The sequence below is a fragment of the Lutra lutra genome, chromosome 11, assembly GCF_902655055.1.
Source record: "Lutra lutra chromosome 11, mLutLut1.2, whole genome shotgun sequence".
Classification (NCBI taxonomy): Eukaryota; Metazoa; Chordata; class Mammalia; order Carnivora; family Mustelidae; genus Lutra; species Lutra lutra.
This window is the reverse complement of record NC_062288.1, coordinates 15,761,402-15,778,164: the sequence shown is the minus strand read 5'-3', so window position 1 is coordinate 15,778,164 and position 16,763 is coordinate 15,761,402. Positions and strand designations below refer to the sequence as shown.

The window sequence follows — 16,763 nt, the reverse complement described above, 5'->3', positions numbered from 1 at the left end:
TAGACACGTTTTTATCAAAAACAAAAACAGGGATGCCTGGGGGGCTCAGTCAGTTGGGCATCTGCCTTTGGCTCAGGTCATGATATCTGGGTCCTGGGATCTAGCACCACATCAGGCTCCCTGCTCAGCAGGGAATCTGCTTCTTTCTCTCTCTCAAATAAATAAATAAAATCTTAAAAAAAAAGAAAATTCCATGAACCAGTATTAGAAATCTGCTATAGAATTGCATTAACAGAAATGCCTCATTATCTTTGTTGCTATGAGAAGAACTTGGAGACATTCCTTTCAGAAATGCTAAGTAAAACACATCATATACACAGGAACTTCTCCCTTATCATAATTCTCACCATGAAACTTACTATACTTTTTACTTTTCTCTGCACACTAGAGAAATCAAAACCTAGCAGGATACTTCAGCCAAGGGATTACATTATATTTATGCCTTGCTCATTTGCTTCCTCTCTGTTAGCTATAGAAATAAAAAACTTAGGGGTGACTTATAATCTAACTTAAGTTAGTATAGGAAAATATATAAATAAATACAATGAATATAGGAATAAATTCATCCTTGTTGTGTTTTCAACAAGCATTTTCACTGGCATAATTTCATTTGATCTTCATCATAGGTCAGGTAAAATAAATGTTTAACATGAATTTGGTCATTGGACAAGCTAGGAATCTGGGAAGTAACAAAAATTCAAAACTGGATAATTTTAAAAATTTAACTGGCTATATTTATAAACCTGTTTCATGAGTCAGGCATCGTCCTATCTGGGAAGTAGAGAGGAGCTTTAAAGGCCAATAGGAAAGAGGTTTTTCAAGATAGCGAGTGAAAAGAAATTATCAGCAAGGAAACCATTGGCTAGGCAAGGTCATCCTCCTATGGGGAATGGAGGCAGACAATCTGTAAACCTCCTAGTGCAGACCAGGAAGATCCCATGTCCACTCATGACTCACTAAAGGTTGCACTTCTGAGTGTTGACTCTGCAGCTGGGTAGGTATGAAGACTTTAATGACTTGCGGCCTTAAGCTAACTGAGTACATTTTGAGCCTGCGGCTTTCCTTTTTAACAACTCAGCCTTTTGATCAGACTCTCAGCTGAACTGAGAGATGGGTTCTAAAGTGAAGGCATTAACACCACTCTCAGCAACTGCTCTGACATTCTCACGGTAATTATTGTTCCTCTGGGTGATATTAACAGGTCTTAACCTTTTTACTTAACCCTTGTGGCAGTCACAGGTTTCAATTTCAGCTTTACAATTTTTGAGTTGGTCATTCTCTTCATTCATTATAATGTTCCAGACTTAGCGCATTTGCTTGGAGATTACTGGCTTTGAATTTGCAGGTAAAGCTTTTGAGAGAATTTAACACACCAGGCAGATTATTATGATGCCTCTAAACAGGATAATTCCTCATGTTTGACATAGTCCCCAAGACTGGAAGCAATTAAAATCAAATAAGTAAGAAAGACCCTATTAAAGGAGTAACTCAGTTAAGCCACATGGCTTACACCATGATCTGATGTTACTGGGTTTTAATTTTCCCTATAGTGTTCAACTTGGTATAGAACATGGTGTTGCCTACAGCAAAGATCCATCTTGCTCAGCCGAGTCATAATCAAGGACTATTTTACTTTCAAGAATTGCTTTGGTCAGTGTCAAAGGGTTTTGTTTGTTTGTTTGTTTGTTTTTTGTTTTTTGGGGGAGGTTACCCATTGCTTTAGGAGGGCTTCTGCAACAACTTCAAGAATGAAGGGAAAGGGCTCGATTGTACTTCTTTATAATCATCCCTCACCAAGGAAGTAAGGTCAGCCATAGGAGTGAATCCCAGTGGCTTCTTGGTAATTCCTAACTAACTCCCAATATAACTTTATGATAATCAACCAGTGAGATGTCTTATTGACCTTAAGAGAAATTAGGACCAGGGTTATATTTTCTGCTAGGTAGCTCTGATTCCAGAGATTAGGCCTCTTGGCATTGACCTGGGAGATACAGGCCATTGACAGAGTAAAGAAAAGAAAAGAGGGAGAAAGGATTTCATATATAGTTAAAGTATGAAGCTTTGAACCCCTGTCTAGATGAAAGCAGTCTATTTGGATGTCAGCTACTTCTCCTTCCTTCAGTTTGTTTCAGAAACACCAGTGTCTGGGCAGGACTAGGTGTCAGGTGGAGACTTCCATAGCTGTGGAATGTGTACAAGGTTCAACTATTAGTTTTATAGCAGGAACACTTGGTAATGTCCCTCTTCTACTAGAAATGTCCAGGGCTATCTTGCTCTGATGCAGTGCTTTAAATACCTAATCACCAGGCTGCACCTGTGATTGAGAGGACCCTTTAATTGTGCTTTGAGAAGGTTTCTGTAACCTGATGATGACAGGCTTGAGCATGAGACACTGAAGACTCACATCCAAAGGATTAGCAGAAGTTTGTACACTGAGACAATTCCAGGAAGTTTGCAAGGTTTTCCTAAAGGCTCCTGTGATTTTCCCTGTGAATTATGTGCCCTAGTCACTGGAGATCACAGAAGGTGTCCCCCAAAGGGGAAAACCATTTTTGACAATGTCTTTGCAACAATGAGGACATCAGCCTCTTGACAGGGAAAGGCTTAACCCCTGCAGAAAATATACAAACAATGACAAGGGCATATTGACAACATGTACCAACCGGTAGTGGAATGAAGTCCAGCTACAGGTGTTCAAGGAACCCAGAGGGAGGAGGCATGAAGCCTCCAGAAAGTAAGCAGTTGTTCCAGAATTATAGACCTGACAGGTTAGACAATAGTAACTGTTTTTACTTTTGAGGTCTCCAACATGGTGCTTACCAAGCTAATTTCTCAAAACACAAAAGGAGTTTTATTTATTTTTATTTTTATTTTTTTCAAAAGGAGTTTTAGATTTGCAATTTGGGCTCACCTGGGTGGCCCAGTCATTAAGCATCTGCATTCAGCTCATGTCCTGATCCTGGGGTGCTGGAATCAAGCCCCATTTGAGGCTTCCTGAACAGGGGAAATCTGCTTTTCCCTCTCCTCTGCCCCACAACACATGGTCTACACCAAAGACTAAAAATTATGCACACATTAGTGTATGGCCAGTAAGAGATACTACTGAGCTCTGGCCAAAGAAGACACTCGTGCAACACCAATTCTCCTGGACACTTCCTGAGGGTTCCACCTGGGGTACTCGGTCTAAAAGTTTAGGGGCTTGGTTGTGTGCAAGGTCAGTTGGCTTCTGGGCAAATATACTAGCTCAACAGAGCTGAAAAAAAAATGCTGCCTCAACTTAACACTAGCATAACACTCTGCCAGCCCAAGCTGGCCTGCCCGGTAAAGCAAAATCAATTGCAATAGGAGTTTGAACAAAAAGAGAGTGGAGCATAGAGCCAAGAACTCACCCACAGCCATTGGGTCAGGTGAGAAAGATCGTGAATTCAAAGGACTCATGGTCACCACCTCTGTGTTTCACTTTGTTTCTGAATGTCCCTGGGAGTCCATTTCAGATTCTGTCACAGCCATCACACCTGTTAAAGAACAAAAATTGGAACTAAGTAAATGTTAAAGATCTGATAGCGTTATTAATCAATGTATTAATGAATCATGACACATCCCATCTAGGAAGTAGAGGGGAACTCAAAAGGGTTAGAGGAAAGGAAACCTTTTTAACAATAGAGAGGGAGCAGAAAAAAGAAATTCTTAGCAAAGAATCCATTGTTTTAGGCAAGGTTACCTTCCCAAAGGGAAAGAGGGGATCCATCAGGAACCATTCTGGGGCTGATCAGGAAATGCCCATGTTGCCTGGGTAAATGTTACTCTTCTGGAGGGTTGAAATTGTACTTGGGTTAGGTATTAAGTCTTTGTTTAGTGACTTGGAGCCTTAAACTGAGTGTTACCATTTTAGGCATGTGGGTTCTTTTTTTCTCCCCCACCGTTCCAAGAAGACAAAGATTTACTTTGGAAATTTAAACTTGTATATAGAAAGCTCTTCAGAGTTCCTATTAAGTGTTTGTTTCCCACTGCTTAAAAATTGCTTGTGAATCACAGAGAAAAGTATAAACTGGCTACTTCTTATGAGCCTTCTGTAACCTTGGTCTGTAATGTTTATTCCAGGACGGACTGAATCTACTGAGTTACTGGATCACCGTGCGCTAGGGCACTTTCAGTTGGCTGCCCACAATGTCTAAACTGGTGTCTACACCAATGGGCCGCCATTGGGACACAATGCCTGCATCATACCTGAATCATAAGGGACCGTGAGTGATTAGAAAAAGTCTATTTGCATTATGGTAATGATCCTGATTGGGATAGTAGTTCATCCTGCATCCCTTCCAGCCTGGCATTCACTAGGACTGCAATAATGTTTGCTGAACAGCTTTACTAATGGTAAGAAATATATTCATTTTGTACAATGAAAGAAACTTTATACATGTGAGCCTCACCCAATCTTATGACACTTCACCTTTTTCTGGTATATAAAATTCAAATCTGAAAACCTCAAGATCATACTAAAACCTCAGTAGCCAAATTACTATTTCAGGTTGAGCTGTGATTCGGCTCCATTAAATGACCACTATTTTGTGCCCTGTAACTCATTGCTGGTGGGTCATACTTTGAGTAGAGCAAGATTAAAATGAGAAGGACTGTGATGCTGAGAAGAATATTCTTGAAAGATATAGAATTGTTCTTCTTTCCTGATCAAGTAAAATCATGAAAAGTGAACCCTCTGAACATTTCATTTTAAAAATGAGGGGGGCACTCTGGGAAAGATGGCAGAGAAGTAAGAGACCCTGTTTCAACCAGTCCCCTAAAGTGAACTAAATATCTACTAGAACACTCTGAACACGCATGAAATCGGCCTGAAATATAAGATTATACACTTCTGGATCTCTACAGGGGCAGAAGATCATCAGTGGAGGGGTAAAGCAGAGTGGGAGTGTTCGGACTGATATCGGAGGATAAACAGAAGGGGAGGGAGCCACCAGAAGCGACACATTGGGAAGTAATACAACAATATGAAAGTGTCCTGTGCTTGCAGACCATCATTAACTTGGAGTCTGGTTAAAAGTACACAAAAAGAACAAAAGGTCTTGAGGAGCAATTGGTAGAATTGGGTGGCCACAGGCACGAACCTAAGCCCACGGTTCGAGGGTGGTCACAGCTTGTGCCCACCCAAGCCTGAGAGAGCCTGACAGGGGCTCCTGCCAGTGGTCCCTGAGCCTGCAGCTTTCCAATGCTTGCACCACCATTGGGGCTGGGTACACCCCAGCCCACAACTGAGAGAGCCTGGTACAAGCTCCTGCTTGAGTTCCCTGGGCCCATAGCCTTCCATGACCTGCACTGCCACTGGGTCTGAGGGCACCTAGGATGGGCATGGACTCCAGACAGTCGGCAACAGCAGTCACCAGAATTAGGCTACCTGTACCAATATTGCTCACAGTTTTAGGGCACGGGGGTGCAGAGGCGAGTGTGGGCCTCAGGACGACCACTGAGGTGGTGGGTGGGAACAGGCAATGCCAGTGGCAGTTTGCAGTGTTCAATGGAGTTTGCAGAGGGGAAGTCTGTGTATTCTGAACAATCCAGAGGGGAGTAGACTGAGGCTTCTCTCTGAGGCGGAGGTCTGGGTATGGACAGTTTACGGTGCACTAATCCTCCAAAAAGCCACAAAAAGCCATGTAAGAACAAAAGCCTCCAGACAAAAGCTTGAAAAGCTGGTTTCACAGAGCCCAGCCCCTTGACAGGTGACAGGGCAACTCTGCCCAGGCAAGACTGACTGAAAAATAATGCACAGACCCTGCCCCCAGAAGACAAGCCAAAAGAACGAGAGGACAATAACCACAGGATCTCCATAAAACTGTAAAACCCCCAAAATAGGGGAAAACAATATATTAAGACCCCATTATTCCCCCCAAAACTGTATATTTCATAAACACAATTTTTTAAAATTTGTTCTCATTCTTATTCTGTTATTTTTTTAACTTACTTACCACTACAACTAGATGTTTAATACAACACATTACAGGGACGCCTGGGTGGCTCAGTTGGTTGGACGACTGCCTTCGGCTCAGGTCATGATCCTGGAGTCTCGGGATCGAGTCCCGCATCGGGCTCCCAGCTCCGCGGGGAGTCTGCTTCTCTCTCTGACCTTCTCCTAGCTCATGCTCTCTCTCACTGTCTCTCTCTCAAATAAATAATAAATAAAATCTTTAAAAAAAATACAACACATTACATAATAACTTTTTAACTTGAACTTTTTTCTTACATATACCTGTTTCTTTTTTTTAATATATAGATATAGATATAGATACATAGATAGATAGATAGATAGATATAAGCTTCAAGGTGGTCTCTTTTTTTTCCCTATTCAATACTACCCTTATATATAAACCAGTTTTAATTTCCCTGTATCTCTGGAACGTTGAGTCCTTTAACAAACTTAAAAAGATACACTCAGGATGAACTGAAATAACCTTCCTTGCCCACATCAAGGGTATATAAACACCTTCTCATCTTATTTTGTCAGTGTTTATGTGTAGTTGTTTATGTTTATGTACTGTATAAATCTTATTCTTGGAGCTCATTTTGGCTGTTTTGTTTTTCTTTTTCTTGGACTTCTTGTTGGATTTTTTGTTTATGTACTTTATAAATCTTACTTTTGAGGTTCATTTTGGATGTTTTTTTCCCTTTTTTTATCCTTTTCTCTCTATTTTTTTTCTTTTTTCTTTTTGGTGGGGATTTCAGATTGCTCCAAAACTCTCCAAGGTGCACCTTGACTAGATCATGCTTGATATATCCAGTATACATCCCCTCAACCATCTCTCACCAAGATGACTAGGAGGAAGAGCACCCAAGAGAGGAGAAATTCAGAGACTGTGACCTCTTCCACAGAACTATTGGATATGGACATAAACAATATGTTGGAAATAGAATTCAGGGTAGCAATTATCCAGACAATGGCTAGGTTGGAGAAGACCATTAGTGGCAAAAAAGAATCTCTAAGGACAGAAGTAAGAGTTGATCCAGCAGAACTTAAAAATGCTATCAATGAGATCCAATCTAATCTCTAATCTCAATACTCTAACAGCTAGTGTCAATGTAGCAGAAGTTTGAAGTAATGATCTAGAAGACAAGCTAAATAGAAAAGACGTATCAGGAGGAGACCTAGAACAAAGAGCTTAAAAGCCATGAAAACAGAATTAGGGAAATAAATGACACCATGAAACATCCAATATCAGAATAATTGGGATCCCTGAGCGGGTGGAGAGAGAGAGAGAGGACTAGAAGATATTGTTGAAAAAATACTGGATGAAAATTTCCATAATCTGGGAAATAGAGCAAGTGTTTGCTTCCTAGAGTCAGCGAGGACACCCCCCAGAATCAACGAGTCTAGAAAGAGCTCCAGACAATGATTTGTGAAAATCATGAGTCATAAAATCAGAGAGGATGTGTTAAGGACAGGTAGGGGAAGAGATTCCTTATGTACACTGGAAGGACCAGCAGAATAACATCAGACCTGGTCCACAGAAACCTGGCAAGCCAGAAAGGGCTAGCAAGACATATTCAGGGCACTAAAGGAGAAGAACATGCAGCCAAGAATACTTTATCCAGCAAGGCTGACATCAGAATGGATGGAGAGATAAAGAGCTTCCCAAAATGGCAAGGTTTAAGAGTATGCGACCATAAAGCTGGAACTACAAGAAGTATTAAGGAGGTTTCTATAAAAGAAGAAAGAACCCAAGAGTGACACAGAACAGAAATTTACAGAGACAATCTATAGAAACAAGGACTTCATAGGCAACATCATGACAATAAAAACTTATCTTTCGATAATCACTCTCAATGTGAACGGCCTAAGTGCACCCATAAAATGGCACAGGGTTGTAGACTGGATAAAACGACAGGACCCACCCATATGCTGTCTATAAGAGACATATTTGGAACCTAAAAATAAACCCAGACTGAAACTGAAGCGATAGAGAGCCATCCTTCAGGCCAACGGGGCTCAAAAGAAAGCTGGGGTAGTGATTCTTATATCAAATAAATTAGATTTTAAGCTAAAGACTGTATTCAGAGATAACAAAGGACACTACATCATTCTTAAAGGGTCTGTCCACCAAAAAGATCTAACAGTTGTAAATATTTATGCCCCTACCATTGGATCAGTCAACTACAAAAGCCAGCGGTTAATCAAAATAAAGAGTCATATTGATAAGAATGCATTAATTGTAGGGGATCTTAACACACCACTACCAGCAACAGAGAGATCATCTAAGCAGAAAATCAACAAAGAAACCAGATCTTTGAATGACACATTGGATCAGATGGACCTTGTAGATATATACAAAACATTCCACCCTAAAACAATAGAATACTCATTCTACTTGAGTGCACATGAAACTTTCTCCAGAATAGACCACATACTGGGTTGCAAATCAGTGCTGAACCAATACCAAAAACTAAGATTATTCTCTGCATGTTCTTAGACCACAATGCTTTGACATTGGAGCTCAACCACAAGAAAAAGTTTGGAAAGAATTCAAACACTTGGAAGCTGAAGACCATCCTGCTCAAAAATATTTGGATCAACCAGAAAATCAAAAAAGAACTTAAATAATTCAAGGAAACCAATGAGAATGAAGATTCATCAGACTAAAACCTACAGGATATGGCAAAGGCGGTCCTAAGGGGAAAATATATAGTCATCCAAGCCTCAGTCAAAAAAATTCAAAAATCCCCAATACATAAACTCTCCTTACACCTTAAAGAATGGGAAATCAAAAACCAATGAAGCCAACCCACACACAAGAACTAAAATAATTAAGATTAGAATAGAGATTAATGAGTTAGAATCTAGAGATACAGTAGAAAACATCAACGAAATAGAAGCTGATTCTTTGAAACAATTAATAAGGTCGATAAACCACTGGCCAGACTAATCCAAAAGAAAAGAGAGAGGACCCAAATGAACAAAGTTATAACTGAAATGGGAGAGATCACGACTAACACCAAGGAAATAGAAACAATCATCAGAAGTTGTTATCAACAACTGTATGCCAATAAGTTAAGCAACATAGAAATGCATGCATTCCTGGAGACCTATAAATTCCAAGACTGAAACAGGAAGAAACTGCCAATACTTAGTAACGAGATTGAAGCAGTGATCAGGAACCTCCCAAAAAACAAGAGTCCAGCACTGACAGATTCCTGGGGACTTCTATCAAATATTCAAAGAAGAAATAATACCTATTCTCCTGACATTTTCAAGAAATAGAAACAGAAGGGAAACTTCCAGACTCTTTCTATGAAGGCAGCATTACCCTAATCCCCAAACCAGGTAAAGCACCCAACAAAAGGAATTTTAGACCAATATCCCTGATGAATATGGATGCCAAGATTCTCAACAAGATCCTAGCAAATAGGATCCAACAGTACATTAAAGAGTTATCCACCATGATCAGGTGGGATTTATCCCTGGGATGCAAGGTTGGTTCAACATTTGCAAATCAATGCATATGATAGAACAAATCAATAAGAGAAGAGAGAAGAAACACATGGTCCTCTCAATTGATGCAGAAAAAGCATTTGACAAAATACAGCATCCTCCTGTGATTAAAACTCTTCAGAGTGTAGGAATAGAGGGAACATTCCTCAACTTCATAAAATCTATCTATGAAAAACCCACAGTGAATATCATTCTCGTATGGAAAACCTGACAGCCTTTTCACTGAGATCAGAAAAACGACAAGTATGCCCACTCTTGCCACTGTTGTTCAACATCATAGAAATCTTAGCAACAACAATCAGACAACAGAAAGAAATCAAATGATTCGAATTGGCAAAGAAGTCAAACTCTCCCTCTTCGCAGATGACATGATACTTTATATGGGAAACCCAAAAGACTCCACACCCGAAATACTAGAACTCATACAGCAATTCAGTAATGTGGCAGGATACAAAATCAACAAACAGAAATCAGTTGCTTTCTTATACACTAACAACGAAAATATAGAAAGGGAAATTAGGGAGTTGATTCCATTTACTAGAGCACCAAGAACCACAAGGTACCTGGGAACAAACCTAACCAAAGAGGTGAAGGATCTGTACTGGAGGAACTAGAGAACACTCATGAAAGAAGTTGAAAAAGATACAAAAAATGGGAAAACATTCCATGCTCATGTATTGGAAGAATAAACATTGTTAAAATGTCTCTACTGCCCAGAGCAATCTATACTTTCAATGCCATCCTGATCACAATTCCACAGGCATTTTTCAAAGTGTTGGAACAAACAATCTTAACATTTATTTGGAATGAGAAAAGACCCCGTATTGCCAAGGAAATGTTGAAAAGGAAAAACAAAGCTTGGGGCATCATGTTGCCTGATTTCAAGCTTTATTACAAAGCTGTGATCACTAAGACACCATGGTACTGGCACAAAAACAGACACATAGATCGATGGAACAGAATAGAGAGTCCTGATATGGATGTCAATTCATGGTCATCTAATCTTCGAAAAGCAGAAAAAAATATCCGGGGGGGGGGGCAGTCTCTTCAATAAATGGTGCTAGGAAAATAGGAGAGCTATGTATTGAAGAATGAAACTCGACCATTCTTTTATACCATGCAAAAAGATAAACTTGAAATGGATGAAAGACCTCAATGTGAGTCAGGAATCCATCAAAATCCTGGATAACATAGGCAGTAACCTCTTCAACATCGACCACAGCAACTTCTTTCAAGAAATGTCTCCAAAGGCAAAGGAAACAAAAGCGAAAATGAACTTTTGAACTACATAGTGGTAAAAACCTACTGCACAGCAAAGGAAACAGTCAACAAAAATTTGAGGAAACCCACAGAATGGAAGAAGATATTGCAAATGACGCTAGAGACAAAGAGCTGATATCTAAAATCTATAATGAACTCCTCAAACTCAGCACCCAAAAAACAGATAATCAGGTCAAAAATGTCCAGAAGACATGAACAGACAGTTCTCCAAAGTGGACATAAAAATGGCAAACAGACACATGGAAAAATGCTCATCATCATTAGCCATCAGGGAAATTCAAATCAAAACCAAATTGAGATACGTCTTATGCCAGTTAGGATGCTCAAAATTATCAGGACAGGAAACAACAAGTGTTGGAGAGGATATAGAGAAAGGGGAACACTCAAACAGTGTTGTTGGAAATGCAAGTTAGTGCAGCCACTTTGGAAAACAGCGTGGAGACTCCTCAAGAAATTGAAAATAGAGCTACCATATCACCCTGCAATTGCACTACTGGGTATTTACCCTGAAGATATAGATGTAACGAAAAGAAGGGCCATATGTAGACTGATGTTTATAGCAGCAATGGCCACTATCACCAAACTGTGTAAAGAGCCAATAGGCCCTTCAACAGATGAATGGATGAAGAAGATATGGTCCATATACTGAACTGTAATATTACCCAGTCATCAAAAAGGATGAACACCCAACTTTTGTATCAACATGGTCTGGACTTGAGCAGATTATGCTGAGTGAAATAAACCAAGCAGAGAATGTCAATTATCATATGGTTTCACTTATTTGTGGAGCATAAGGAATAACAGGGAGAATATTAGGAGAAGGAAAGGAAATGTGAATTGGGGTAAATTGGAGGGGGAGATGAATCATGAGAGACTGTGGACTCTTAGAAAGAAACTGAGGGTTTTGGAGGGGAGTTGGTGATGGGTCAGCTGGGTGATGGATATTAAGGAGGGCACGTATTGCATGGAGCAGTGAGTGTGGTGCATAAACAATGAATTGGAACACTGAAAAAATAAAATAAAATTATATTAAAAAAATAAGGTGAGGATATTGCTCTGAAAAAATTTTTAAAGTTTTTTAAAAATATATTTAAGAGAGAGAGAGAGTGAGAGAAAACATGAAAGGGGGTAGGGTCAGAGGGAGAAGCTGACTCCCTGCTGAGTAAGGACCCTCATGTGGGATTGATCCTGGGACTTCAGGATCATTACCTGAGCAGTCGGCAGTCGTTTAACCAACAGAATCACCCGGGCACCCCTCTCTGAACATTTTTTATGTGCAAGGTTGCTAGGTGCTTTCACGTGAATAGTTTCATTTAATCCATACAATAAGTAGAAACTATATCACTGTGACAATAACATTTTGGATGATGAAACTGATGTGAGAAAGGCTAAGTGAGTTTGTCTTTCTTTTTTTCTCTGTATGTTCCATAGGCCATACTATTTTTTTTTAAGGTTCATTATTTAACTTGAGAAAGAAAGAACACAGGGAGAAGAGGCAAACAGAAAGAAACTCAAGCAGACTCTGGGCTGAGCATGGAGCCCGATGGTGGTCTTGATCTCAAGAGCCTGAGATCGTGACCTGAGCTGAATAAATGAGGAGTCAGATGCTCAAATGACTGAGGTTCCGGGTGCTTTCAAAGCCCATACTATTCGAATTCTATTGGAAATAGCGGGACATTTATGACATCATTAAGGAAAACAACATTAGAGAAAATATTCTATGTACTTGTTTTCATTAATACTTGACAGAAAAGGGGCACCTAGGTGGCTCTGTGGGTTAAAGCCTCTGCCATAGGCTCAGGTCATGATCCCAGAGTCCTGGGATTGAGCCGTGCATCAGGCTCTCTACTAAGCAGGGAGCCTGCTTCCCTTCCTCTCTCTCTCTGCCTGCCTCTCTGCCTACTTGTGATCCCTGTCTGTCAAATACATAAATAAATTAAAAATATATATATTTGACAGAAAAGGTAGGGTTTTCCCTTTGAAACAAAGTGTTCTGTGTAGTTGTATTCATTTTTATGTGCACATACCTTTGTTTATTGAAGGAAAAAGATTCTCTTGAACAACTTTTCTTCCATTACTTTCGTGGTTGACGATACATTTGTGTTCTTTATCCATTGACGCTCCACTCACGGTCAGCCAGCTGAATTTCATGTATGTGTCCTTAGTCTTCATGGTGTCTCCCTGCTGAGATTTCAGAATTGTTTTGTCATCCTTTTCTTGCCAATCTACCTTGATAACATCAGGGAAAAATTCCTCAAGAAGACAAAGATATGTTCCAGCCTTATGGACTTTTACTTCAGCAACTGAAGGAAGAAAAACTGTGGGCTTGGGAGAAATATCTTCATCAGGACTTTTATCTGTTGAAGAAAATGGAATAACAATTAGAACATAACTAGAGAAACACAAACATTGTGTGGTTTGGAAACAACCAGCACATAGTAAAGGGGAGGAAAGTTGCTATAGAATTAATGCTTATTGTAGCTTTTCTTCTGCAGAGGGTTATGAGGTGCTTATTTTCTTCATTTCCATGAGAAAAGAGGTTCTAGAGGTTATGTAACTTGACAAAGTCACAGACATTAAGTGAAAGAGCCTAGATCAAAACACAGAATATTTTTAAACAATACACAGTCACTTGATTGAATGGAAATCTATCAAGTTACCCTTTTAGTTACAAATATGGGTTCCAAGCCCATTTCTGAATACTAGAGTTCTTCTCCTTGATTTCTGATTTTATAGAACATCTTGTTCTCATATCTGAACCACTGTGGGATTTTGAGTAGGACAATGTTTAATGCTGCACCTCCAAATAATTTACAATGCCTAAAATTTAGAAACAAAATGGCCATATATCCAAAACTTCTACTTAAAAAATATTATTGATTATTTTCAGAAATGTTCTTAGAGCAACCTAATCAATTAATGTAATGGTCAGAATTTTGTTTTGCTTCAGGAAATGTTCACTAAAAGCTAATTTTATATTGGAATTTCATTTGAGGTTGAAGCATTACTGAGAAGACACCACATTTTGACTCTTAGCATTTCCCTCCAAATCTGAATCTGCCCTCTAAGAATGCTGAGCTTGTTGTAGTACCCCTCAATTGTCTTTCATTTCATCTGCTGAATAAAGTTACATATAATGATATAATGTTAACAGCTCTGGTCAGAGTTTCTTGTAAATATAATGTCAAATTATATAATGAAACTTCATGGTTCTCAAGGGCATATCACTTGAACACTGGGATATTCTTTGGTTATACATTCATTGTTAATTAATGATTCAAATTATAAATAGTAATACTCTTTCCAATTTGAGTTCAAACTGAAATACAAATGCTTTATTAGTTTTCTCTTTCCAGTAGTTTGGAGTTAGAATAATAATTTCATGGCTGTTTCCTAAGAAAAGACTAGGATTTCTCCTTTGAGAAGAAAGGGGAAAAATATTCCCCAGAATTTTTGCCTGTGCACCAAAGCTCCTGATTTTTATACTAAATGAGTAAACAAACAATGATGAGTATTTTAATTCATGTTGTAAATAGGTATTAGATCATAATGCACTTGTTTTTATTTTGTACATCTTCCTTATAGTACAAATAGTATTTTGCTGATTATAATAAAAGACACTGTATTTTTCCTCAACCGTTTATTTTGGGTTTTAATTTTAAAAATCATGTTATATAAAGCAAGACTTATTTTCAAAGTACATGGTATTCCCATAATTCTTGCCCCTACTCAATATATTAAAGAATCTAATTTTCATCTTACGAAGTTTGGTTTCTGTTAGGAATACTTCTGATTCATCATAGTAAAGAACTTGATAATCCAATCATGAGCCTGGGAAAATCTGGATGATAAGACATTATGCCTACCTCCTTTCACTTTTCTTTATCTAGCGTTCTGGAGTCTCATCCTTTTCAGGATAAAAGGTATCTTGAACTTCCATAACTTTTTCAATGTGATAGTTAACTGAACATTAAGTAATATTCTTCATTTTTTTATGATTTGTGCCTATATTGTATGGAATTTGTATTACGTATTTTTTTCAACATTTCTCTTTTTAGGATTTTATTTATTTATTTTAGAGAGAGAGAGAGAGTGGTGGGGGAGAGAGCGGGAATCCTGAGCAGGCTCCACACTCAGCCTGGAGTCCAACACAGAGCTCAGGGTTCAATTCAACTACCATGAGATCATGACCAGTTGCTTTATAGAAGAGCCACCCAGGTGCCCCTCACTATTCTTTATTAAACTTATTAAGAGTGAATTTTATGGCCACAATCATTTCATTGATTTACAAAATAGAAACCGGTTTACAAAGTAAATAATTTTTTCTAATACATTTATAGTATTCATAATCAGAAAAATTTTCAGGTAAATTGCCCGAGTTTATATATTTGATGAATATAAAGCTGTATGAATTATGTATAAATTAACCAAACGCAATGACATTTTCTGTTAAGTATGGTACTTTGAATCTGCATATTAACATTAATTCCAAAATACCTCTATTTTATTCTTCTCATTTTTATTAAAAAAATATTTAAGGCTATTTCTTATGTAAATATGACATTCAAATTGATGACATTTCTAAGTATATTTAAAAGTAGTAAAAAAAAGTAGTAACTGTATTTCTAAATATATTCCTAAGTATTTTCTAAATAAAATTTAAATTTTTAGTTGTTTTTCTGCTAAATACCAGTATGAAGCCCATGTTTGTGTTTGACATGATATCATAAGATAAAGGATTAAAATTTATGTAGCTACAACAACTTAAATATTAAAAAAAAAATTTGAATTTCATTTTTATGCCAAGTGAGGGAAAAGTCCAATAAGCAAACTCCTCTAAATTCAGGTTTTTTGTATATCAGTGGACAGTAAGGATATTTTCCTCTAGAGTGGTTAGAAGGAGAGTCAAATGCTCTGGAGAATTTCTGCTCTGTCAATATGATTGGTTACAAACCACTCTCCATACTGGATACAATTCTCCACACCAGATGCAATTCTCCCTCTAGGTTTGAAATGAGGCAACATGTATACAGCACCTGTTATGTGTTATGTGCCAAGTACCTTATTTAAAGTGTCTCATTTAATTTTCATATGCCCCCTGCTCATACATCCTGTTATCCCATCTTTTGGATTAGGAAGCTGAGACAAGAAAATAATCACTCAAGATCTCAAAAGCAACAAGTGGTGGAACTGAAGCTCAAGTCAGTCTGAGTCCAAAGACCAGACGCTCTGACAGCACCTTTTCACCATCAAAAAAGACAATGTGTCAACTCACACAAGTTATCTGATCAACTTTGTTCTTGAGTCAAATTCTTTCAAGACAATTACACATGTTCTGCATGAGCACTTCATGCAAGTCCACTTGGACACAAGGTTGGATGCTGTTTCAGTGTTTGCAGTGTAGTCTATGCCGACCTTTACCAGAAGGATTGATATAAAAATCTAAGATTTCCACATCTAAACATGCTACAAAAATGAGACATTATAATTATAATTAACATTACCATAATTATTAGCAATTTGTTTGTGATTATTGTTACTCCAACATGACATTTTATTCTCATGGGGCCAAACTTACCCTTACTAATAGGAATGCAGTATTTGGGGATAACATTGGACCTATGTCATGTTAGATCGCTAGACTGGCACCTGCCTGACCAGGTCTGCTGAAGGTCACCATCTGTGAATGACATTAAATGTCATGATGCCCACAGTAAAGATGCAGTGGGAGCATGAAATGTGTTTGTTAAAGATCATTTCTTTCATTTCGTAAAATGTATGTGGAAGGAAATGCCCACTCTTTGACTTTGCATTCCTCCTAAAGGACTCACGCACTGAAGTCTTTTTTTCTCATTTTGTGGTGGGGAAAACAACATGTTGAAAATTTGGTGTGCTTCATTTATTTCAGTTAATAAAAAGTATGTACTCTAATACAGGTTTCTCCTACCTTTGAACGTAAAATTGTACCCTACGTTTTGTACTAGATAAGCAC

The 16,763-nt window shown here is 38.4% G+C and overlaps 1 gene segment (V, D, J or C); it reads right to left on the bottom strand.

Moving 5' to 3' along the window:
* The window catches only part of LOC125080858 (T cell receptor gamma constant 1-like), a 146,946-nt gene that overhangs the window by 46,681 nt on the left and 83,502 nt on the right, over positions 1–16,763 (bottom strand). Inside the window, 1 exon segment of the C gene segment in view lies at positions 12,799–13,128. Within this exon segment, the coding sequence occupies positions 12,799–13,128 (330 nt within the window).